General features: G+C 43.7%; 1 protein-coding gene across 4 annotated transcripts in view; it reads left to right on the plus strand.

Moving 5' to 3' along the window:
- Positions 1-23754, plus strand: part of MATN2 (matrilin 2) — a 168349-nt gene that overhangs the window by 68348 nt on the left and 76247 nt on the right. For all 4 annotated transcript variants that reach the window (XM_073018239.1, XM_073018238.1, XM_008001170.3 and 1 more), the window contains exon 4: positions 5522-5644. In XM_073018239.1, coding sequence (XP_072874340.1) covers positions 5522-5644 — 123 coding nt within the window. The remainder of the gene's footprint in view (positions 1-5521; positions 5645-23754) is intronic.

Raw genomic sequence — 23754 nt, forward strand, 5'->3', positions numbered from 1 at the left:
TACTCAGTAATACAAGACTCCAGCCCACCTCCCCACACTGACCACTCCTTTAGTCATTCATACAATCATTCAAAAAAAAACTGTTCTTATTTCCTAGTCAACATATCCAATCCCACCAATGAGTGAGGCTGCTGATGAGTTATTCCTTCCTGCTGAACACAAGGCCTTGCCTGAGTGTAAACCCAGAGGGCCTTCTGAGAAATGAGGCTCATAGGACTGTTTCCAGCAGGCCGGTGGAGGAGGCAAGACTGTGGTCTCCCCTTGGCTCTCATCACAAATGCCCGTCCCACAGAGGGCAAGGCATGAGGCCCGGATGCTCTGACAGTCACTCAGCACTCACCCACAGCATTCTACAGATGGGAAAGTTTTATTCTAGTTTAGTGAAGATGTTTGGGATTCTTTTGGTTGAAAGTGTCAGGAATTCCATTTTTTTCTAAAAGGTAGGGCTAGTGCATTATATCATCCATGGAAACAAAGACGGCAGTCGTGGGGGTCGTGCTTTCTTTTTTTTTTTTTTTTTTTTTGAGACGGAGTCTTGCTCTGTCCCCCAGGCTGGAGTGCAGTGGCGCGATCTCGGCTCACTGCAAGCTCCGCCTCCTGGGTTTACGCCATTCTCCTGCCTCAGCCTCCCGAGTAGCTGGGACTACAGGCGCCCGCTACCTCGCCCGGTTAGTTTTTTTTTTTTTGTATTTTTAGTAGAGACGGGGTTTCACCGTGTTAGCCAGGATGGTCTCGATCTCCTGACCTTGTGATCCGCCCGCCTCGGCCTCCCAAAGTGCTGGGATTACAGGCTTGAGCCACCGCGCCCGGCCGGGGGGGGGGGGGGGTCGTGCTTTCACTCCATCTCCCCTCCACTCCTCTCCTTCTCAGGTCCACAGTCAGGAAGCATGACCCCCCACCCCAGCCCCTGAGGCTCACTTGTCCTCAGTTTGAGCCCCCTTTTATTTGGTTCTGGTTCCTAAATGCCAGTAAAGGACTCTGATTGTCAAACCCTGTACCAACCAACAGTGGTCAGGAGTGGGACTACCTCAGACCACCGTGGCAGCTCCCAGATGCAAGGTGTCTGGAGTGAGAAGGAAAGGCAGTTTTTAGAAAAAGCAAGTACCAGATTAAATAATAGTAAATGTCTGCACTGAGGTCCCTAGAGCCCGTCCATACCTCTACAGGTAAAGAAATAACCTACAAGAGCTACCTGATTTCCCAGAACTTCCCTCACTTGTTCAAGGTAGAGGGGAACTAGAACACAGTCTTCTAGCTCCCAATCCAGCGCCTTTTCCATTACACCAAGTTATAATGTTCTAGTTCCAGTTTCTCTTATGGCACCTGGCCAACATAAGCCTTAGTAACAAGCTGTCACTGTAAAACCCAATGCAGTAGTTCTTTTAATTCCCCCTCCCCCATCACCTTTTTTTTTTTTTTTTGAGATGGAGTCTCTCTCTGTCGCCCAGGCTAGAGTACAGTGGCACAACCTCTGCTCACTGCAACCTCTGCCTCCTGGTTTCAAGCAGTTCTCCTGCCTCAGCCTCCCAAATAGCTGAGACTACAGGTGCCCACCACCATGCCTCGCTTATTTTTGTTTTTAGTAGAGATGGGATTTCGTCATGTTGGCCAGGCTGGTCTCAAACTCCTGGACTCAAGTGATCTGCCCACCTCAGCCTCCCAAAGTGCTAGTATTACAGGCATGAGCCACCATGCCTGGCCTAATTTCCCCATTTGATAGTGAAGAAAGTGGAGTTCAGAGAAACTAAGTCATTTGCACAAGGTCATAGGGAGTGGTGAAGCTGAGCCTTCAGGCGGTCTATTTCCAGCAGCCATCCTCTCCCCACTGCTGCCTGCTGCCCTCCAGATATTTTCTCTCCGTCACATCTCCTGTCTTCTTATTTTGTCTGTTAGGGTCTCAGCAAGAAGACAGGCACCAGGTACATCACTTGGGCCTCCCACTCTTGGCAGTGGGTGACTGCCGTGTAGTTGGCTGCCTACACACGACACTTCCTTAATTAGGGAGGGAGACAGTGACATGCTGTGAGTGCCTCAGAAATGCCCTCTGCCCTTGGGTAATTTGACTCCAGCAATCCATGAAAAGAAGAGAGTCTTTCAGGATGCAAAGCAAATGCAAATTAAAAGTGGGATAATGATTACCCTTCACCATAAGATTGTCAAAACTTAAAGTTTGATGACACCAAGTACCGAAGTTTTGAGGGGATGGGCATCATTAGGACCATCATTGCTGATATGAGCTGTCTTGGAAGGCAATTAGGCCATATCCATTTAAAGTGAGACCCAGTCCTAGAGAAACCATCGCACATGCCTTCAAGGAGACATGTTCAGGAATGTTCATCACAACATTGTGAAAGTAAAAACTTGGAAGCCACCCAAATGCTGACCAATGGGGAAATGGCCAAATAAAATGAGGACAGTCATATGACCAATGGATAAATCAATTGGGAGGGATAAACTAGATCTAAGATTTTGATTAAATCTAAAATACAGTTAGTTTTCATTATTCACAATAATTGTGTTTTATAAAGTCACTACAAACACTGAGTTAGAAAATACTAAACCATTGCTCCTGTGGGAATATAGGGTTAGGTTCCTGCAATCCTCTGGTGACAACATTTTTTGTCAACTAATCAATACATAGCCTTGTTTTATGTATGTTTCTGTTTACAAACATCTTATTTGTTTTTTGTTTGTCTGTTTTTTGAGACAGAGTCTCGCTGTGTCTGCAGTGGCACAATCTCAGCTCACTGCAACCTCTGCTTCCTGGTTTCAAGCGATTCTCCTGCCTCAGCCTCCTGAGTAGCTGGCATTACAGGAGACTGCCACCATTCCTGACTACTTTTTGTATTTTTTTTAGTAGAGACACGGTTTCACCATGTTGGCCAGGCTGGTCTCAAACTCCTGACCTCAAGTGATCCGCCCACCTCGGCCTCCCAAAGTGCTGAGATTACAGGTGTGAGCCACCATGCCTGGCGGAAAACATCTTATTTGATATATACCATTGGTTCATTAACATCAGACCCAGAGCCAACGATAACTCCTGACTGAATGAAACTTATCTAACACGTATTTTCCCTGTACGGCACATTGCAGCCTTTCTGCACCGAGGAACACTAGACAGCACATCACTATTTTAAACAGCAAAATCACTTACAGAAATGAAAAAAAAATCGTGGTGCTAAGTAGACTGCGAAAAGGATACTTGTTTACAGAATGAAAGCTGAAAAAGAAGGCGGAGTGGCACCTTATCCAACCTCAGCTGGGAACATCTGCACCAGGCAACACATTTTTTTTGTAGTCTCAGCTACTTGGAAGGCTGAGGCAGGAGGATCACTTGAGCCCCGGAGATTGAGGCTGCAGCGAACTATGACTGTGCCACTGCACTCCAGCCTAGGTGACAGAGCAAGAGCCTGTCTCACAAAAGAAACTAAATGTAGAGGTATTTTAAATTGAGTGCTTATGCACTCTGAGCATGTCCACTAGTGACCGTGAAAATGCTGCGAGTATTGGTTTGGGCTTACAAATACAGTTTAGTGAGTAGGCAAATTCATAAATGTGGAATCTGTGAAGAATGAGGATCAACTGAACATGTCTTCACAGTTTGACATCTCTGAAACTGGGGTGCATTTTAGATTCCATGAAATACAGTACACGTATCAACAAGGATGGAATCTGTGATTGATGTTGAGTGAAAACTGAGTTGAAGGTCAATATATATAGGATGAACCTACAGATGCAAAATAAAACAAAATGCCACCGTAATTCTCCTTTGCTGTAAAATGGTTAACAGGTATCTTCAGCATTCCCCAGGCACTATTCTCAACACTCTGCCATCTCCATTAATTTACCCTTTTTGAGGTTCTTATGAGGTAGGTGCTATTTTTATCCTCATGTCATATAAAGAGGTTAAGAAAATTGCACAAAGGGCTGGGTGTGGTGGCTCATGTCTGTTATCCTAACACTTTGAAAGGTTGATGCAGGAGAATTGCTTCAGCTCAGGAGTTTGAGACCAGCCTGGGCAACATAGTAAGACATCATCTCTATTTTTGAAAATGAGAAAACTTCTATTTTATTTAAAAATAATAATAATAATAAAAGAAAATTGTACAAGGTCACAAGAAACCTGTTTATTTCACCCTGAAGTAAAAATGACTGATTGGATCTACAAACCTTCCTAGTGTTATTTGTATCCTAACAGGAACCAAAACACAGACAATCAAACTCAGAACAGTACATTCTAAATTGTATTGTTGTGAAATAAAACAGCTTCACTTCCCTAGTTCATTTATTGTCCACCATATTTCTTACTCCAATGTAAAGAGACATAAACTTCAGATGGATTTAATCAGAGCTGAGTTGTCATAAGTGCTGGATTAATGGAATTGTTCTAAGCTTTTGAGAGCTCCTTTTATTTTAGCTTCATAAGAATGTATTTCTACATATAGACACCTTTTTTGTTTATGAGAACACTTGCATAACTTGTTGTTTGTACTGTTGCTTGTTAATTTTAAATACAATCAAGTTACATTGAGTAAAGTCAGTAATTAGGACATTAAAAAAAGAGAATTTTTATGAGCTACAGACAGACTTATGCAAGAACCAATGTACCAGAAAGCTGAGGTGCTTCAGAAACTAAATGCAGAGGACAGGCGTGGTGGCTCATGCCTGTAATCCCAGCACTTTGGGAGGCCAAACTGGGAGGATGGCTTGAGCCCAGGAGTTTGAGACCAGCCTGGGCAGTGTAGTGAAACCCTGTCTCTACAAAAAAAAATTTAAAAATTAGCCAGGCATGGTGGCATACGCCCGTAGTCCCAGCTACTCGGGAAGCTGAGGTGGGAGGACAGCTTGAGCCCAGGAATTTGAGGCTGCAGTGAGCCATGATTGTGATACTGCACTCCAGCCTGGGAGACAGAGCCAGGCCCTGTCTTTAAAAAAAAAAAAAAAAAAAGAAAAGATGCTAAATAAAGAGATAACGTAAAGATTATAGAAACATGAAACGTGTGAATGCATTTTTTACTCCAAATTTTGGTGTATACTTTTGCATATTAAAAAAATTGCATTACCCTTGAAATATGATTTTGAGAAACTGTTGGTTCTTTAACACATTCTTGCTTATTTAATAGCTTTTCCTCGAGCCCCATTGCTGCTTCCTAAAAATCCACACTTAAGCCAAAGCCCCCTCTGATGCTGGCAAACTTTTCTGATTCCCCAGCCCACCACATGGGTATTAAGTTGAATTGGAAATTTCTTGCTTTTTTTTTTTTTTGTAGATCAAAACCAATCAAGTATCAGCAATTTCATATAGTTCAGCCTAACACCGTTTCTCTTTGATTTTCCATGGCCCTTTATCTGGCCCTGTCTTATTCACCTTGGACTGTGAGCCCCCTTGAGGGTAGGGACTGCAGCTTGTTTCTGAGTCCTGCCCATAGGAGAGAGTAGGTGCTGAATAAATGCTTGCTGGCAGGAATGGAGTGAGAAAGGGTGTCACCGTTGACTTACCTTTCTGTGTCTTCCCTTTCAGCGGCCCACATGTGCAGCACCCTGGAGCATAACTGTGCCCACTTCTGTATCAACATCCCTGGCTCATACGTCTGCAGGTGCAAACAAGGCTACATTCTCAACTCAGATCAGACGACTTGCAGAAGTAAGACTGCTTTGCTGATATATTTGTGGTTTCTTCCTCTCCCCTCTTCCTCTCTCTTCTTTTATCTGGGCTCATTTTATTCATCTGTGATGCCTCACCCACCCCAGTTATCATCTCTTGGGGACAGAAATAAAGTTTGGTATTTTCTGGTGACCCCATCACAGTGCCTAGTCCAGAGCTGGGCACACAGTAGGCCATCAGGAAGAGTTAGAAAGCTAGGCAGAAGCACCATCTCAGAAATATCGTCTTTGAATGTACGAACTGGTCTTCTTTACATCCAAGCTTATTCTTTAGCAGGGACTACCGAAGAGCCTTTTCATCCACTGTCTTTATTAACTGTACCCTAAGGAACTGTTTCCATATTTTATTATCTTCTATAAAGCGTGGATTTAGGAAGAGTTATTAACCTCGGCTGGGAGTGATTATTCAAGTTCTGTTTTAGAGGGGTGCAGGGACCCAGTTGCTTTGGTGTGGGATACTTTATAGGTGTCCTAGATTTTAAAAAGGGGGTAAACAGATGTAAGATATTAGAACTTGCATTCTCTTTTTTGGTTAAGTGCCAAAGACTAGACAATATACTGATATTTGAGCCAGCACAGGGTAGTCTACCCCTTAAAGGACAGAATTACCCATACACAGAGTACCATGTCCTTACTTTTTAAAGTTATGGATAAAGCCACTGAGTTAACCCACAGATGACCAGGCTACCAAAAGCAAGGCATGAGGAACCCACATGGAAGCAAATAAAACTCAACTAATCTGGCACTTAGTTCATGCACTGAGTAACTGCTGCAATGTGTCATTGTTGCAATGTGTCATTGTGGCAACGTGTCATTGTTGCAATGTGTCATTGTTATTATACCTCATGGCAAGCAATTAAGCATTAATGGAAAGCAGTTTGCACAAATGGCTGTAATTAGTGTCACATTTATAGAGGCAAACCACCTTTTTCATGTTTCTTCTCACTTTTCTTCAGTTTCAGGGTTGAGTGGTTGGCTGGAGTTCTCTCCCTGCCCCTCGAGATTAGGTAACATCTGCTTGACCCTCCAGTTCTGTGTGGCCTGTGCAAGCCCAAAGCCCTCTGGACTCTGCGTCGCAGGGGTGGGGTGAGGGATATGTGTTCTTAGGCTCCTCTCAGACCCCAGGATCCCAAGTTGAGTGCAGCCTGAATCACCCTTATCTTCCACTTGAAGATCTGACGCTTCCTCAAGACCCACAACAAAGTCACTTGCACCAAATACTCACGGGTTTCCTAGAGTTTCCTAAAGAACTGGGGGAGATTGCGAAAGGACATCTCATGCATTGCTCAGTAAACAACCTAGAGATCTCTTTAGACACCCCGCTCTATACACCTCCACTTCTCCAGGTGTTCTACCTCCCCACAACCATCCTCTGGAGGCATCCCTCATCCTCTTCAGGCATCCTCCCCTCTGCCCCAGATGCTTCTCTGGCCCATCGAAGCCTCCCATCATCTTGACCACTCTCTTCCTGCCCTTCTCCTCCTCCTTCTCCTCCTCCTCCTCCTCCTCCTCCTCCTCCTCCTCCTCCTTCTCCTTCTCCTCCTCCTCCTCTTCTTCCTCCTCCAACTCCTCCTTCTCCTTCTCCTTTCTTCTTTTCCTTTGATTTATTTTTTTAAGACAGGGTCTTGCTCTGTCACCCAGGCTTTAGTACAGTGGCACAATTATGACTCGCTGTAGCCTCAACCTCCTAGGCTCAAGCAGTCCTCCCACCTTAGCCTCCTGAATAGCTGGGACCACAGCTGCATGCCACCATGCCGGACTAATTTTTGTAGAGATGAGGTTGCTCAGGCTGGTCTTGAACTCCTGAGCTCAAGTGCTCCATCTGTCTCAACCCCCCAAAGTGCTGAGATTTACGGGAGTCAGCCACTGTGCCTGGCACCCTTCTCTTCTTAGGAGCACAAGGAATTCCTCTCCTTGTCTCATGTCCCACTGAGTGACTGGAATCTGGGAATCTGCTGATATTTATTTTCCATGGGCTGGCCTAGCCAAGCCAGAGGAATTCTGACACCAGCAAATAAAAAATAAAATGTTCTTGTCCTGATTTTATGAGCAAGGCCTTCCCCCACATAGCAAGGTTTGCCAGACCCCTGCCTGGGCCTGCCACAGGCCCTGATGTCCCCCAGCTCTCAAGTACTGCTCTGGCCTTGGCTTCCTCCTGCCTAGGGATGTGCCACAGGAGAACGTGAAGCAGACCCTGCCGGGACTTCAGACAGACTGACCAGGTGGAGGGGCAGGGAGGCCCTGGCGCAGGAGGGCTAGGAGCTCAGGGCAGGGCTTCTCAAACTTCAGTGACTAAGAATGAGCCAGGAAGCCGACTCCTGGGCTCACCGTTAGAGATTCAGAGTCAACAGGTCTGGATTTTCAATGAACTGAAGAATGACTGCTAGGCTTTGAGATTCACTGGCCTCAGGCAGTGATGGGTCCCAGGGAGGGGCTTAGCCGAGCTCTGCTGTCCCATCTGACCCAGCTCTCCAGTCACCCTGAACCAGTTAAGCCATCTTAACCTTCAGCCAGACTTAGCTTAATAAATGTATAGTGATAAAGGATAGCTCTCTCTCTTTCAGAAGAAGATAATACTAATAACTCGCAGTGATAAAGAATAGCTCTCTCTCTTTCAGAAGAAGATAATACTAATAACTCTTTTGCTTTCCCAAAATTGGCGTACCAGGGGCCTTGGTGGAAGAACAAGGCCTTCACTGTCCACAGATCTGGGCTTGAACCCTGACCTTATCACTTACCAGCTATGGCTGTCTCACTCTGAGCTGGTTATTTAAACTCCTTGACTCTCAGTTTCCTCACCCATAAGATGGGAAGGGTGGTAACAAATCAATACCTATCTCACTGATTATGTCCTTGTTAGGCCCTGTTTTTGGTCTGGGGAACAGTTAAAAGCCATGCCAAGTAAAGGCTGTGCCATCTACTGACCCCTGCTGATGAGCAGGGACCTCTGCCTGCCAACACCGAGAGAAACTCACAATGGGCCTGGAGAGGAGGGATGCACTCCACTTCTGGAAGCTATTTCCACTTAATTTCCATGTCCTGGGTGTAGCTGGATAATCTCCCAGATGAAAAGCCATGTGACTGACACCTCCTCCCCAAAGCATCTCTTACTCCCTAAGAAGTGCTTGCCATTCTTTCTTACATACAATCATTGATTGGTTCATTTATTTTTTCATTTAACAATTGTTTTTGAGCATAAAAATGTGCCAGGCAGCATGCAAAGTACTGGAAATAAAATAGTGAATAACACAGCAATATTCTTTCTTTTTTGGAGCTCACATTTTTGCATGGGAGTGAATCAAATAAACAACCAGGGTAATTGCGACCAAAAGTGACTGCAATCCACGTCTACCTCAGTGTGCAACACATGAGGTCAGGCCTAACTATAGCCACTTGTTAGGTGTTTACCATATGCCAGGAGCTTTCCTGCGTGCTTTATATCTGCTGTCTCATTTAATTCTCACAATGAGTTCTTAAAGTGGGTTTTATCACTCTCATTTTACAGATAAGCAAAATAAGGAACAAAAAGATTAGACGATTTACCCAAGGTCACATGGCTAGCAACGTGATCGAACCAGAATCCATGTCCTGTTATGTCCTCGCTCTTGGCCATCATTGGAGACTGTCCCATAACCCTAGAGGACACCCAGATGGCAGCAGGACAACCCTTCAATCAGAAAACCTTCTCCAAGCCGGGAAGACAGATAGGTTCCTCAGCCCACTAGTCCCAGGGAGACTTAGAAGTAATTCAGGACTAACATTCGACAGATTGTTACTTCCCCAAGGTCACTACCAATTGCTGTGGTACTGTCACTGCACAAAATCATAGTGGGAGGGCTTCTTCAGCAACTGCCTTCAAATACACACATGCATACACACTATAGAATATATACATATGTATATGTCCCCACCATTGTATATTTGTAATTTGTGTGGAGAGGGGAAGCAGACACAGTTGATTGATACATTCTTTGAATGGTGATGGACCTTGGCTATTAGACTTCTGGCTTCTTTTCCTGTGGAACTTCAGAATTCCGTCCCCTCCCAGTGTCCCAGAAGGGTGATGGTTTTTATAGAATCAGGTTATTACAAAACACCTGAATCCCATATTCAGACAACCTGGATCAGCAGTTGAGCTGAAATCCTACTTGTCTATAATTTCCACTTTTGATCCTATTTCTGCCATCTGAAGCCGTATACCTAAAAGTTATTCCCTTATCCAAATAAAAAGAGAAAGCCCTTCAATTATTGAAGAGTGTTATTCCCGCACACTGACCCCATTCCTATCAATTTTCTCTTCTTCAGGGGAAAAAACACATCTTTTGATGACCTAGTTTTGGGTCTCTTCACTGTCCAGGTAACCCTCTTCTGGGTGGATATTAGTTGTCTAAAAAGAGCCTTTCCATCCGAAGACTAGATCAAATGCATTAAAGAATCTTAACTTCTATCTTTTCTTGGCCTTTTGGCTAAGATCAAGGTGTAGAATTTTACCTTCCAGGTTGTGTCTATATGGGCAATTTTGAAAGTACTGGATGTCAACATTGTGGATTACGTCTGCCTTTCAAAAAGTCTTCCCTATCCAATACCATTATATGAGATATATGCAAAAGCATCAGCATAATACTAGAACAATGGAATTTTATGTTTCTTCCTTTTCCCTTTTAAAAAAAATGGGGGGAAAGAAAACCTCATGAAGTGTGCCCCTCTTCACATGCTTCCTCTTCCCCAAATTCCTGTCCTACTAACAAGAAAGAACTTTATCTTGTTTCTTTTTCTTGACGTATTTTTCAAAATAAGGAATTTTCCCTTTCTTCTGGAACATTTAATCTATCCGAAAGCTGACGATAATGCAGCATTTAGAAAACTTCATTTGGCAGAAAATGTAGACTTTCTTATCCAGCTTAAATTTTTTTTCTCTCTCAAGAACGATACCAAATGCATTTTACTGCTTTCATTCTTTGGAAATGTTCCCAACATTATTTTTCCCAAGCTACATAAGTGATTTAATAGATTTATGTTAGAGTTTAAACAAGGAGCATGACCCAGAAAAACCACTGAATTATTAGAGAGAGATAATTATAACCAACATTCTTCATTAATTTAGATGTGAAAATTCTTAAAAATTTAGCCAATAGAATTCAACAATATATAAAAAGAACAAATACATCAAGACCAAATGGAGTTTATTCCAAGAATGCAAGTTTGGTTTAACATTCAAAAATCAATCAATATAATTAACCATAGTGGCCAGGTGTGGTGGCTCATGCCTGAAATCCTAGCACTTTGGGAGGCCGAGTTGGGTGTATCACCTGAGGTCAGGAGTTTGAGACCAACCTGGCTAACATGGCAAAACCCCGTCTCTATTAAAAATAAAAAAATTAGCCTAGTGTGGTGGTGCATGCCTGTAATCCCAATTACTGGGGAGGCTGAGGCAGGAGAATTGCTTGAACCTGGGAGGTGGAGGTTGTGAGCCGAGATTGCACCACTGCATTCTAGCTTGGGCAACAGAGCAAGACTCCGTGTCAAAACAACAACAAAAGCCACTAAAACTAATAAATGAGTTTAGCAAGGTTGCAAGATAAAAAGTCAATATACTTAAAAAATTACTTCATTGTATTTCTGTATACTGGCAACAAAAGTCAGAAATTGAGATTTTAAAATACCAGGTATAATGGCATCAAAAATATGTAAATTAGGGATAAATTTTAGAGATGTGTATGATTTACACATTGAAAATATAAAAGATTTCTGGGATTAATTTAAAAAGACCTAAATAAATGGAGAGATACCATATCATGGATTGGAAGACTTAATATGGCCAAGATGTCATTTCTTCCCAAATTGATCCATAGATTCAAAGCAATCCCCTTCAAAATCCTGGCAGACCTATTGTTTTTAGAAATTGACAACTGATTTTAAAATGTATATGAACATGCAAAAAAAACTAGAATAGTCAAACCCAGTCAATTCTCATTATTCCCAGTAGTTATGATCTATAAAATATCCATAAACACTAAATTGCAAATTCTGAATCATTGCTCCTAGATGAAACACAGAGTTGGGTTCCTGAGAGCTTCCAGTCACAACATCCAATCATAAACTTGTTTGATGTTCTGTTAAAGACACATTTTTGAGTATATACTGTTAATTCATTAACATTGAAAGCTATTGTTCATGTCTGAACAAAGTACTTAGGAACAATAGACAGCATTTCCGCACTACTCTTGGGGGCCATTTCAACAGCAAAATCACCAATGAGAAGTACAAAAAGGCAAAAAATGTGGCACTGCATAGACTACAGAAAGGATGCTTGTTTATAGGATGAGAGCTGAAATAAGAAGACAGAACATTGCCTTGTTTGACCTTACCTGGGAATATGTGTACTGGGTGACTCAATTTTTTGCCACTCTGCGTATGTCCATGAATGGCTGAGAAAGTGTCGTGGATATTGACTTGGGGTTACAAGCAAATTTTAGCAAGTAGGCAGATTCACAAATATGGAATCTGTGAATCACGCAGATTAAACAAAACTTTGAAAAAGATAAAGTTTGTCTTTAAATTTTGTTTAAACTACCTGATTTCAAGACTAATTATAAAGCAACAGTAATCAAGACAGTGTGGCATTGGTATAAAGCTGAACATACAGAGCAATGGAACAGAACAGAATTGAGAAATAAACCCATATGTATGTGGTGAAATGATTTTTGACAGAGTGGGAAGGCAATTCAATGAGGAAACACTAATGTCTTCAACAAATAGTGTTGCAGCAATTGAATTGCCATGTGCAAAAAAGCAAGCAAGCAAACAAAAGGAAAATAAATCTTGTCTTTACCTCATACCATGTATAAAAATTAATTCAAAATGTATTCTAAGCCTAAATGTACGAGCAGACACTATTAAATACCTTGATGAAATGGTAGAAGAAAAATATTGGTCACCTCAGGTTGGCAAAGATTTCTTAAATAGTACACAAAAAGCTACAAAACATAAAAGAAAAAAATCAGTATACTTCATCATGATGAAAACATTTGCTCTTCAAAATACTCTGCTACTAAAATGAAAAGGCAAGCCACAGATTGGGATAAAACATTTGCAAAACATATGTCCAACAAAGGACTTTAGAATATAAGGAATTCTATCACTCAGTACCAAGAAGACAAACACCACCATAAAAATGGGCAAAAGATTTGAACAGACACTAAATCGCAGAAAACATATGGGTAGCAAAGAAGCACATGAAAAGATGTTCAATGTTATCAGACATGAAATACCACTATACCTCCACTAGAATGGATAATTTTTTTTTTTTTTTTTGAGACAGAGTCTTGCTCTGTTGCCCAGGCTGGAGTGCAGTGGTGTGATCTTGGCTCACTGCAACCTCTGCCTCCTGGGTTCAAGCAATTCTCCTGCCTCAGCCTCCAAGTAGCTGGGTCTACAGGCACGCGCCACCAAGCCTGACTAATATTTTTTTTATTATTATTATTTTATTTTTAGTAGAGACAGGGTTTCACCATGTTGGCCAGGCTGGTCTTGAACTCCTGAACTCAGATCATCTGCCCACCTCAGCCTCCCAAAGTGTTGGGATTACAGGTGTGAGCCACTGCCCCTGGCCAGAATGGATACATTTTAAAAGATTGACTATACCATGTGTTCGCAAAATTGGGAACTGGAATGCTCATACACCACCAGTGGTCATGTAAAATGGTTCCGCCACTCTGGAAAACAGTTTAGCGATTTCTTACAAAGTTATATATTTATCTGTTATGCGACCCGGCCATTCCACTTTTAGATATTTACTCAAAAGAAATAAAAATTTATGTCTAAACAAAGATTTGAACACAAATGTTCACATCAGCTTTACTTGTAATAGCCCCAAGCTGAAAACAAGTCACATGTTGATTAACAGGTGAATGGGTGATACATTGCAATACATGCATCCTGTATAATACTCCTCTGCAGTGAAAAGAATGCGCTATTGACACTTGCAGCAGCCTGGATGCATCTCCAAATCACTGTGCTGAATGAAAGGAACCAGATCAAAAAAACAGTACATACCATGTGGTTCCATTTGTATAAAATTTTAGGAAATGGTATCTACTCAATAATGACAGAGAGCAAATTAGTGGGGTACTTGGGCTGAGGAGTGGGGAGCAGCAGGGAGAGGGATAACAAAGCGGCACCAGGAAACTTGGGGGATGATGATGATGCTTATTATCTTGATTGCGGTGATGATATATTGATAAGCCCGATTTATCAAACTGTACACTTGAAATATGCGCAGTTTATTGTATGCCAGTTGTCACTCAATAAAGCTGACATTCATTAATCAGAACAAGGTTTCGGAAGCAAGTAGTGGTGCTGGACCAGACTGCCTTTCTGGAATAGTTTGTTTGTGGCATCAGTGGAGGAGGAGAGAAGGAATGTAAGCGGGGATAGATTATGGAGCAATTTGATTCTCAAGCTAAGTTCCAACAATATCCTTTGTTGAGTAGGGGAACTGAACATGGTGTGTCAAGGGCAAAACCAGGTCATTTTAGTAAATTGGGGCCAGCAATAATGTGTGTGCTGGATTAGAGATAGAGAGTGGGGCAGGGATGCCTTCACTCATCCGCTCATTCATTCAATACCTGTGGATTCCCCTCTATGGGCCTGGCACTCTTATGGCGTATTTTTCTTACATATTAGGGACCCAAGAAACATTCACATCTTGGCTTCCCTTTTGCCCCCAACACAGAGAGAAGAATGTGAAAGATGGAATCAGAGAACAACTCTAATCGGTCCAGTCAATTCAGTGTATGTTTCTTACACCCACAGAATTAAGTAGGAGACCACAGCAACCATCCCAGCCTCAGGGAGGAGTTTATGACATCAGATAGGTGATGGCTGGTGGGGTCAGAGTAATTGAGACTGACAGATAACTTCAGAGAGGAAATCTAGTTTTCAGGGCAAACGGATGCGCCCAAGAGAGAGCCCACACACGTGGTTGGGTGCAGCCGGAGATGGAGAATTCGAGTTCAAGGAAAAGGCCTGGACAGTATGTGCTTGGTGGTGGTCATTGACCCTGAAAATAGATGAAATCTTGGAGGGAGAAAGCGGGTGTGGAAAGTGAAGGTCAGGATGTGAGCTCCAGGGCGGCCCACAGTCAGAGCTTGGGGCAAGGCTGGAAGGGTGAGCAGGCCGCACGCACACACACTCAAAGCAGCTGCCTTCCCTGACAGCAGCCACCTGAGCTGTGGCTCAGCTGCTGTGAGCAGAAGCAGTGGGCTTGCTAAATGCCATCATCCAGCTTCCCCTTAACCCCGGCTGTCAGACCTGGGCCTGGGAGCTTAGGGATCATTATGTGCAGTTTGCTCACCCTCTGGCTGTACCAGGACACAGCGTTTTCTACGAAAGAAGGAATCTGGGGTGAGTAGAGCCCCATGGGAGAACTGAGCTGACTAAATGTGAGTGGAGAAATGCCAATTATGAAAAAAATGTACACATCAGGGGAACATCAGCTTGAACCTTGTACAGCTTTTCCTCCGCTTGGCTGTTTTTATGAGCACCCAGGCAAATGGTTCCTCAAAGTGTGGTCCCCGTGGAAAACAGTATCAGCTTTGCCCAGAACTTACTAGAAATGCAGGTTCCCAGGCTTACCCTAGACCTACTGAATCAGGATCTCTGGAACTGGGGCCCAAGAATGTGGGTTTTCCCAAGCCATCCAGGGAATGTCGATGTTCGCTGCAGTTTAAGGACTACTGACTTAGATGTTTTAAATAAGATCTCTCCCTGGGAGCCTCCACTCAAAAGGGGGTTTATATTAACATCATGTGACAACGGTTTGGAAATTGAAAAGCACTCTACAAGAGTAGGACATTATTCTTGTTTATTTATTATTTTTGTCAACCTCATTCACTCAGATTTACCTGTATTTTAAAACTTTGTCTCAGAGATTCCCCCCTTCCTCCTTTTCCCTTCCCCAAGGAAAACCAAAATCTTGTTAGTGAACAGGAGAATTGATTGAGAAAAACTTCAACTGCTGCGGGAAAGGAGGAGACTAGGCACAGCTGGAGTTTGCCTGAAAGGATAGTTTTTCTCAGTGACATTGGGTTTGTTTTGTTTCTTTCAGTGTAGAAGCACGAGGCTGATGACTCATCTACCATGGACGTCTTTAAATCCAAACTGCAGTTGTCAAAATAAGATTAGGACTTTCAGACATGATGAAAGAGAGGGCACGGTTTCGAAAAGGCAAGCTTGGGTTTTCCCTGCATTTGTGGAGCCCCTAACTCGTAGCAAGCTTTCCTGTGGGAGTGGTCAGAGACCCCATCATTACCCAGTTGCGTGAAATGGCAGCCCTGATAACTCATTTCTCCTTCTCTCTCGCTGTGATAAACAATTTCTTTCTTTCTTTTTTTCTTTTTTTTTTTTTGAGACGGAGTTTCTCTCTGTCGCCCAGGCTGGAGTGCAGTGGTGCGATCTCGGCTCACTGCAAGCTCTGCCTCCCGGGTTCACGCCATTCTCCTGCCTCAGCCTCCCAAGTAGCTGGGACTACAGCCGCCCGCCTCCACGCCCGGCCAATGTTTTGTATTTTTAGTGGAGACGGGTTTGCACCGTGTTAGCCAGGATGGTCTCGATCTCCTGACCTCGTGATCCGCCCGCCTCGGCCTCCCAAAGTGCTGGGATTACAGGCGTGAGCCACGGCGCCTGGCCGGATGAACAATTTCTGATTTCTACATCTCAGGTTAAATAACACCAAGAGCTATAAAAAGTAGAGGGTGTGTTCTAAAGGTGTTCATCTACTTTAACTCCAAAGATGAGATTAAACTGTCATTGGTGTCAACAGCATGCAGTGCAGCTTGTCTAAAATTCTGAAACATTGGTAAAAACCCTTTGATTTAGCCCTGGATGATGGCCAAAGCGTTCGCCCCATTCTCCGTGCTCCCCCGTCAGTTCTCCCTCCTTCCGGTGTAAGCAGATGAAAGTTTCCAAATTCTCTGGACTGAGATGCAGGCGCCAGGGTTTCTAAAGGAAGGCGCTTACATCTAGGGTGCATGGGAGCCTCTGGGGAAACGGTGGTTGGGTTTGAGCACAGCTTTGGGGCTCTTGGCAGCAAATCTTCACTTGTTAGTTTCACCTGGGAAGACTGAGTTATCCCTCTTAAAATTCTCCAGGCACTGAAAGAAGCAAGCAGATTTTGCTGACTGTCAGATACATGCTAATGGTTGCTCCCTGGCAAGGCAGAGCTCAAATTTGGCCAGGTCTTTTGTTATGAAATTCCAAATTACCTACTTTGCTGTACCACTTCAATTCAGCATAGAACTCAAAAACCAAACTTAACCAGAGATACATTTTTAGAATGTTAGGATCTAATATCATGTTTGTAGGGGTTTTTTTTTCTTTTTCTTTTTTTTTTTTTTTTGAGACAGGGCCTTGCTCTGTCACCCAGGCTGGAGTGCAGTAGCACAATCATAGCTCACTGCAACCTGGAACTCCCTGGCTGACATGATCCTCCCACCTCAGCCTCCCTGGTAGCTGGGACTACAGGCGTGTGCCACTGTGCCTGGCTAATTTTTTGATTTTCTGTAGAGACAAGATCTCTTTCTGTTGCCTAGGCTGGTCTTGATCCTTCTGCCTTGGCCTCCCAAAGTGCTGGGATTACAGGTGTGAGCCACTGTGCCAGCCCATGTTTGTAGCTTTTATAGGTACCTAATAAAGTGAAACTATTAGAATTGGGATGTGAGCAAAATTTGGTTGAAGTTCACCTCTCTCCCATGCTTAAATAGGTATGCGCTACTGACACTTTTCTCTTCCCCCTTGATTTAGGAAAGGAGAAGGATGCTAACATGTTGAATACTTACTGTGAGCCAGGCACAGTGGCCTATACCTGTGAGCCCTGCACTTTGGGAGGTCGAAGCGGGTAGATCGCTTGAGCTCATGAGTTCAAGACAAGCCTGTCCAACATGGTGAAACCCTGTCTCTACAAATAATACAAAAGTCAGCTGAGTGTGATGGTGCATACCTGTAGTCCCAGCTACTCAGGAGGCTGAGGTGGAAGGATTGCTTGAACTCGGGAAGTGGAGGTTGCACTGAGCCTAGATATTGTGCCATTGCACTCTAGCCTGGGTGACAGAGCCAGACCTTGTCTCAAAAAAATTAAAAAAAAAAAAAAATCTACTGTGAGACAGATGCTTTGCCCATCTAGATTATCTCACTCAACCCTACAAATAAGATATTTAACCTCTTTATTAAAATGGAATCTCTCTAAAGTCCCTTACTTGAAGTCGTCACCCAGCTGGAGCCAAGTCTGGCTCCAAAGTCGATATTTTTTTCACCTGCCTGCCTCACCCCTACCTTTTCTGAGGAGATGTAACTGACTTCCTGTCCTCCCCCCTGTGGTGGTTCCCTTTATCATTTTTCATATCACCTCTTTCAGGTCCAAATAAAAATTTGGAGAAGGTCGAACATCTTTTCATTTCACACTGTTAAAAATGGAAGCCTGCTCTCTCACCACTCTCAACTCCCCTTTCCTGCTTATAACGTATCACGGATTTTTACCTATTTGCTTTGTTTACTATCAATCTTCTGTCAGTGATGTGTTGCTAAATGTTTAACAATCAGGTCTCCAGGAGACAAAAGCTCTGATTTGGAGTGTCTGCCAATTTCCGTGGTGTAAATACTCCCACCATGGACATTTCAAGCTACCAAGATGCACATCATCGTGTGAATCAGTACGAGCTGCCTCTAGCACATGACTGGTCCCTCACTGGACCATCAGCTCTATCAGGGAAGGAATTTTTTTTTTTTTTTGTCCACTTATTCAATGTTGTTTCCCCAGCACTCTGAACCATTTCATCATGGAATAGATTTATTCATTTGGTCATCCACAAATCCTTTTAAAATGGGCCACATGTCAGATGCTAGATATCTGAACTAGTGCACTGAGCAAGACATGCACTGTGGCTGCCCTGTGTGGCAGGTGAAATAGACATGAAATAATTAGTTGCAAATGAAGTATTAAATTATAATTGTGATGAGGATTACAAAGGGAAACTCTGAGGGAGGACTTCACTCCTAGTGGTAGGTCAGAGCTTCCTGAGAAAGCAGACTTTCAGGTGAGTCCTAAAGGAGGTATGAGAGTTAGGTAGGGGAAAGGAGGTGAGGAAGAGGCTTGAGCATTCTAGGCAGAAGGAATGGCCTGTGCAAAGGTCCCAAGGCATGAAGAAGCTTGATTTGAAAATGGAGAGGGCCGTGTAAATGGAGCAGAGAAAATAAGAGGAGGCTTGAGATAAGACTGGAGAGGTGAAGGGGTGGGCCTTGTAGCCCCCTTGACCATCACATTAGAGTTTTTGGACTTCATCCTAAAGCAGTGATAAGCCATTAAGGGTTTTAAGCAGAAGAGAGGCAGGAGCAGATTACTCTGGCTACAGGAGAATGCTAGGCTGGGATGAATACACTTAAGAGGTTGCCATGGCTGTTCAGCCAAGAGATGATGGTGGCTCCATGGTGGCAGGGGAGATGAAGAGAAGTAAATCCAGGATTGACTGGATCTGAGGGGTACAGGAGAGGGAGGAACCCCGTGACTTTCAAGTTTCTGTTACCATCTTTGGCCCCAGGGTAAAAGTTAGCTATTCTAAAAATTCATCTTTGCTAAAGGGAAATTAAAGAATACTTCAGAAGCATCCCCAGCTGTCCCATTTCTGCCCAGTGACATTTATTAATTGAGACAGTGCTCTAGGCTGCCCAGCAAGGGAGGCTGTCAAGTCAACAATAGATGGCTACTAAGCACCGACTGCGTGAAGTGCATGGTATTGTACAGGCACCCTAAGGAACACCAAAACTTAGAGAGATGGCCCTGTCCTTCACAGAGCTTACAAGAGTAGGTAAGAGAGATGAGTTAGAAGCACCTGACAACACTGTGCTTGTGTCACATGAGCATGAGTTCATTCAACCAGTTGAGCAAGGGCAATGTGCCAGGCACTGTGCTAAATACCGGGACGCGGTGGATAGCAGGACACACAGGTTCCCTAACTGTCATGACAGCTTTTCTGGAGTCCATAGCTGGGGGCTGGCTCTGAGATGTCACTGTGCTCTTGATACAGGACAAGTGAGCCCCAAGGTGAGGCTTAGCCCATGGGGGTTCTTGCCTTTATCCAGGAAATAATTCAAGGGCAAACAGAGGTAGAAGTGAACAGCTTTATTGACGAGACAGTGTTACAGCCCTGGCAGTGTTACGCCTCTGTGACTGCTCCTGCAGAGCAGGGCTATCCTTATACGCAGAGAGTAGGTAGTAGCTCAGGGCAGTTTTACAGTCATATTTATACCCATTTTTTTTTTTTTTTGAGATGGAGTTGCCCAGGCTGGAGTGCAGTGGCGTGATCTCAGATCACTGCAACCTCTGCCACCCAGGTTCAAGTGATTCTCCTGCCTCAACCTCCCAAGTAACTGGGATTACAGGCACCTGCCACCACACCTGGCTAATTTTGTATTTTTAGTAGAGATGGGGTTTCACCATGTTGGCCAGACTGGTCTTGAACTCTTGATATCACATGATACACCAGCCTTGGTCTCCGAAAGTGCTGGAATTACAGGTGTGATACCAGTGGCCTATACCCACTTTTAATTGTGTGCAGATTAAGGGGCAGTTTATGCAGCAATTTCTAGGGAAGGGATAGTAGCTCTTGGGTTGTCAGGTCATTGACATGGAGAGGGGTGGTAACTCCCAGGTGTTGCCATGGCAATGGTAAACTGCCATGTCACACTGGTGGGTGTGTCTTATGGAAAGCTGCTTCTGCCCCAGTCCTGTTTTTGCTAGTCCTCAATTTGATCCTGTGTCCAAGCCCCGCCTCTGGTGTTGAGTCCTGCCTCCTACCTCACTCTGAGCCCTCTTCTGGTATGTGAGTACCTTTTGCTGGGGATGAGGAGAGGCAGAGAGACTTGGAGAGAATTTTGTTCCTATCTCAGTCATCTTCTGAGGACCCCACATCTGACGGAGGAGGCTATTCTTAGGATTTTAGGACCATCCCTCCTGGGAGGCAGGGCATCTGGGCCTTTTTCATTGTTCATTCAGCAAATGAACTCTTATGGAGGCCAAATACATGCTAGGACACTGTGCTAGGCTCTGGGGGGTCAAAACTGACCTGTTTATATTGGGGCAGACACCGTGATCAAGTCCTTCCAATACCATGGGATCAGTGCCTAAATGCTAGAGCGGAGCCATGTCTGTAGTGCTGTAGGGACACGGGGGAAGAAGCCTTAAGTCCAGCCAACTTGCAGGAGGCTTCCCACAGGAGGTGACATTTGACTGGGGCTGGGAGCCATTCACAGGGGTCACCAGGTGGAGGAGGTGGAAGGCTGTGCGGGGTAGGGGGAGCTCTGGACGCAGTGCTTGTCATACTTCAGTGAAATCCTCCTGGCCTCAGAGAGAAAGAAGGGCTGTTTTTCAAAAGCATAAGGAATCATCCAAAAACATCTGTATTTGTTTCAAAAGGAAATGGCCACTGCCAGAAAAACAGCAAAGTTGTTTTGTCAGAACCCAGTCTGTATTTATTCCTTTGTCTTTGTTTAATTAGATTAATCCCTGAATGGTTTCCCTTGGGTCGGTACAAATCACTCATGGCCATAAATCCCCAACAATTCTAAAAACAGTAAGGAAGGACAATCCGCATGAAGCCAACTGGCAAGCTTGCTGTTTGTGGGACAGTTCTGGGATGCAAGCAGTAATCTCACACCCGCACATAGGTGTTTGGGGTTCTTTTAGCCTCTTGGAGAGGTGAGCAAGGACAAAAATCACTCAGATTTGTTTAGAAGAGGAAAGCTGAACCTTAGGGTCTCAGTCATTAAAGGGGGAGACTGACTCCTGGATCTGGGCCCCTTCCCCACGGAGGATTGTGAGGACCTTTTATCTGTTAAGTTCAATGACATTCAGCCTGGCTGCACACTGGGGCCACCTGGGGACTTTGACAAACACCACTGCCCAAATCCCACCCCCTACCAGTCTAATTTAATTGTGGTGGGGAGTACCTTGGCATGGAGATTTTCAAAGGTCCCTGCTGCTTCTGCAGATGGGAGCTTGCAGTTACTCACAGACTCTTCTGCGGATATCCCAGCCCATCCTGAAAGGAACAAGCATGTCCTTGCCTTGCTCTGCCTACCCTGTGCAGGGAAGCCTTTTAGAAAAAAAGATTGTTCCTTCGAAGTCCTGGTTCATGGCTTTTGAAATGGTACTTTCAAAAGGGTTCACTTGTAATAGGTTGATTTTTTTCTTCCTCCATTATTATAAAAGTTCCTGTCAGAAAATATGAAATCAGACAATTATGAATAAAAGAATGAAATATCACCTGTGTTCACGCCACTACTTGGTAACCACGGTAGGCAGAGTTCCTGCCAGACCCCTGATGGGGGCAAGGCAGCATCTGCAGTAGAGATTGGGAGGACTCAGGTGGAGAAGTTGCTGCCACCCTTCCAGAGCTGGTTCCAACATGCTGGAGTGTCACCTCCTAGCCGTCAGGACTTTGTGCAGGGACACTGCCCACCCACTTAGGGAGCTTAGAGTCTGGTAAGCTCCAAGACACAGTACATCCATCACTCCATAAACACATAGGTAGTTAACATTATGATTTATGCCGGAAGGGAAAGTGCAGGGGTGGGCTGACAGCCGATGGGTGAGGCCAAAAGTTTAAAGAATGTTTAAAGGTCCTCATAGCAAGAGGTTAATTTTCTCATCACTATTCAGGAAACCCAAAGCTACTTCAGCCCAGAACTCAGAAACCTACTGCTGTTCCCAAGAAAGCAATGCTTTTCATTGAACTTTGCTAGAGGTCCTTAAATTTTCCCAGACCCGAGAGGATCTGTGGTGCTGCCAGACTTATCCTTCCGAAGCACAACTTGGGTGAAATTGCTGGTCTCTCTTTTTAAGGATTTTTCCTTAAGTGGTCCATTGCCCGCTGATTGGAGTTCAGCCTACTCAGTCTGTGTGCAGAGATCCCTCTGCCTCTGGTGTCAGCGGTCTTTCCCATCCCCTCTTCTGCTACGTCCCCTGGCATTTCCAGAGCAGAATTAAGCTGCCACGCCTCTCCTGCTTCCCTCTTACTCACAGTCTGGAGTGCCGTTTCTCTTTCTCCGTACCTGCCAGCCTTTCCCAGTCCCTGCTAGACTTGCAGTAATCTGTCCCAATTCTGAACTCCCACAGTTTTCTTGGCACTTCTCTTAGGGATTTTTATCGTGTCCTGCCTCGCATGTTAGTTATTAGGTGGCATCTAACAGCCACTCTGGCGTTTCTGTTCCTCAAATGGGGTCAGTTTGTTCTTCAGGACCTTTGCATTCACTGTTCTTTTGGCCGAAAATACTCTTCCTAAAGCTTCTTGTTACTACCCGCTAGTAGAACACAAGCTGCGTGACAGCAGAAACCCCTTGTCTGTTTTGTTCACCAAGATATCCCCAATGCCCAGGACATAGTAGGTGCCCAACACATATTTACTGAGTAAATGAATGACTATCATATGATTCAGACATTTCTTATATTTCTGGCCTAGCTTATTTAGGTTTTGTCATTCTTTGATTACTCACTATGATTTTTGTATTAGCCGAAGTTTTCTTCTGGTTATGGGTGTTTTCCTTACATCTGAATCCATTGGAAATCTACATTGGACATTCTGATTGGAGTTCTTAATTGGGAATATAAGATATAAACATACTGCTGAGAGGTAAAACAATTTGTGTCTATAAGGCTTTTTTTTTTTTTTTATCTGTTTTATTGATTTGGGAGTGAAAAGACTTCTTTTAGGATTTTAAAACCGGAATTCTTATTTATAGAATCTTAGACCTAAGTGTTTTTAAAATGCGATGATGTAAGTTTTAATGTTTAAAATTGTTTAATGCATTTAATAGAGATGTTGAATCAAATCAGCTTGAATCTTTTTAAAAATCAATTTGATATTTTATATTTATCTAAAAGCATAATAAACTATGAAATTCAAAGATCTAGAAGATAATATTAACATGTAGCCATTGGATTCAGTAATTAATCAAGCTTTCTAGGTAATTAAGTTTTTTTAAATCATACCTGTTGTAGTGATAGCTTTTTTTTTTTTTTTAGACAGAGTCTCATTCTGT

This window comes from Chlorocebus sabaeus, chromosome 8, assembly GCF_047675955.1.
Source record: "Chlorocebus sabaeus isolate Y175 chromosome 8, mChlSab1.0.hap1, whole genome shotgun sequence".
Lineage (NCBI taxonomy): Eukaryota > Metazoa > Chordata > Mammalia > Primates > Cercopithecidae > Chlorocebus > Chlorocebus sabaeus.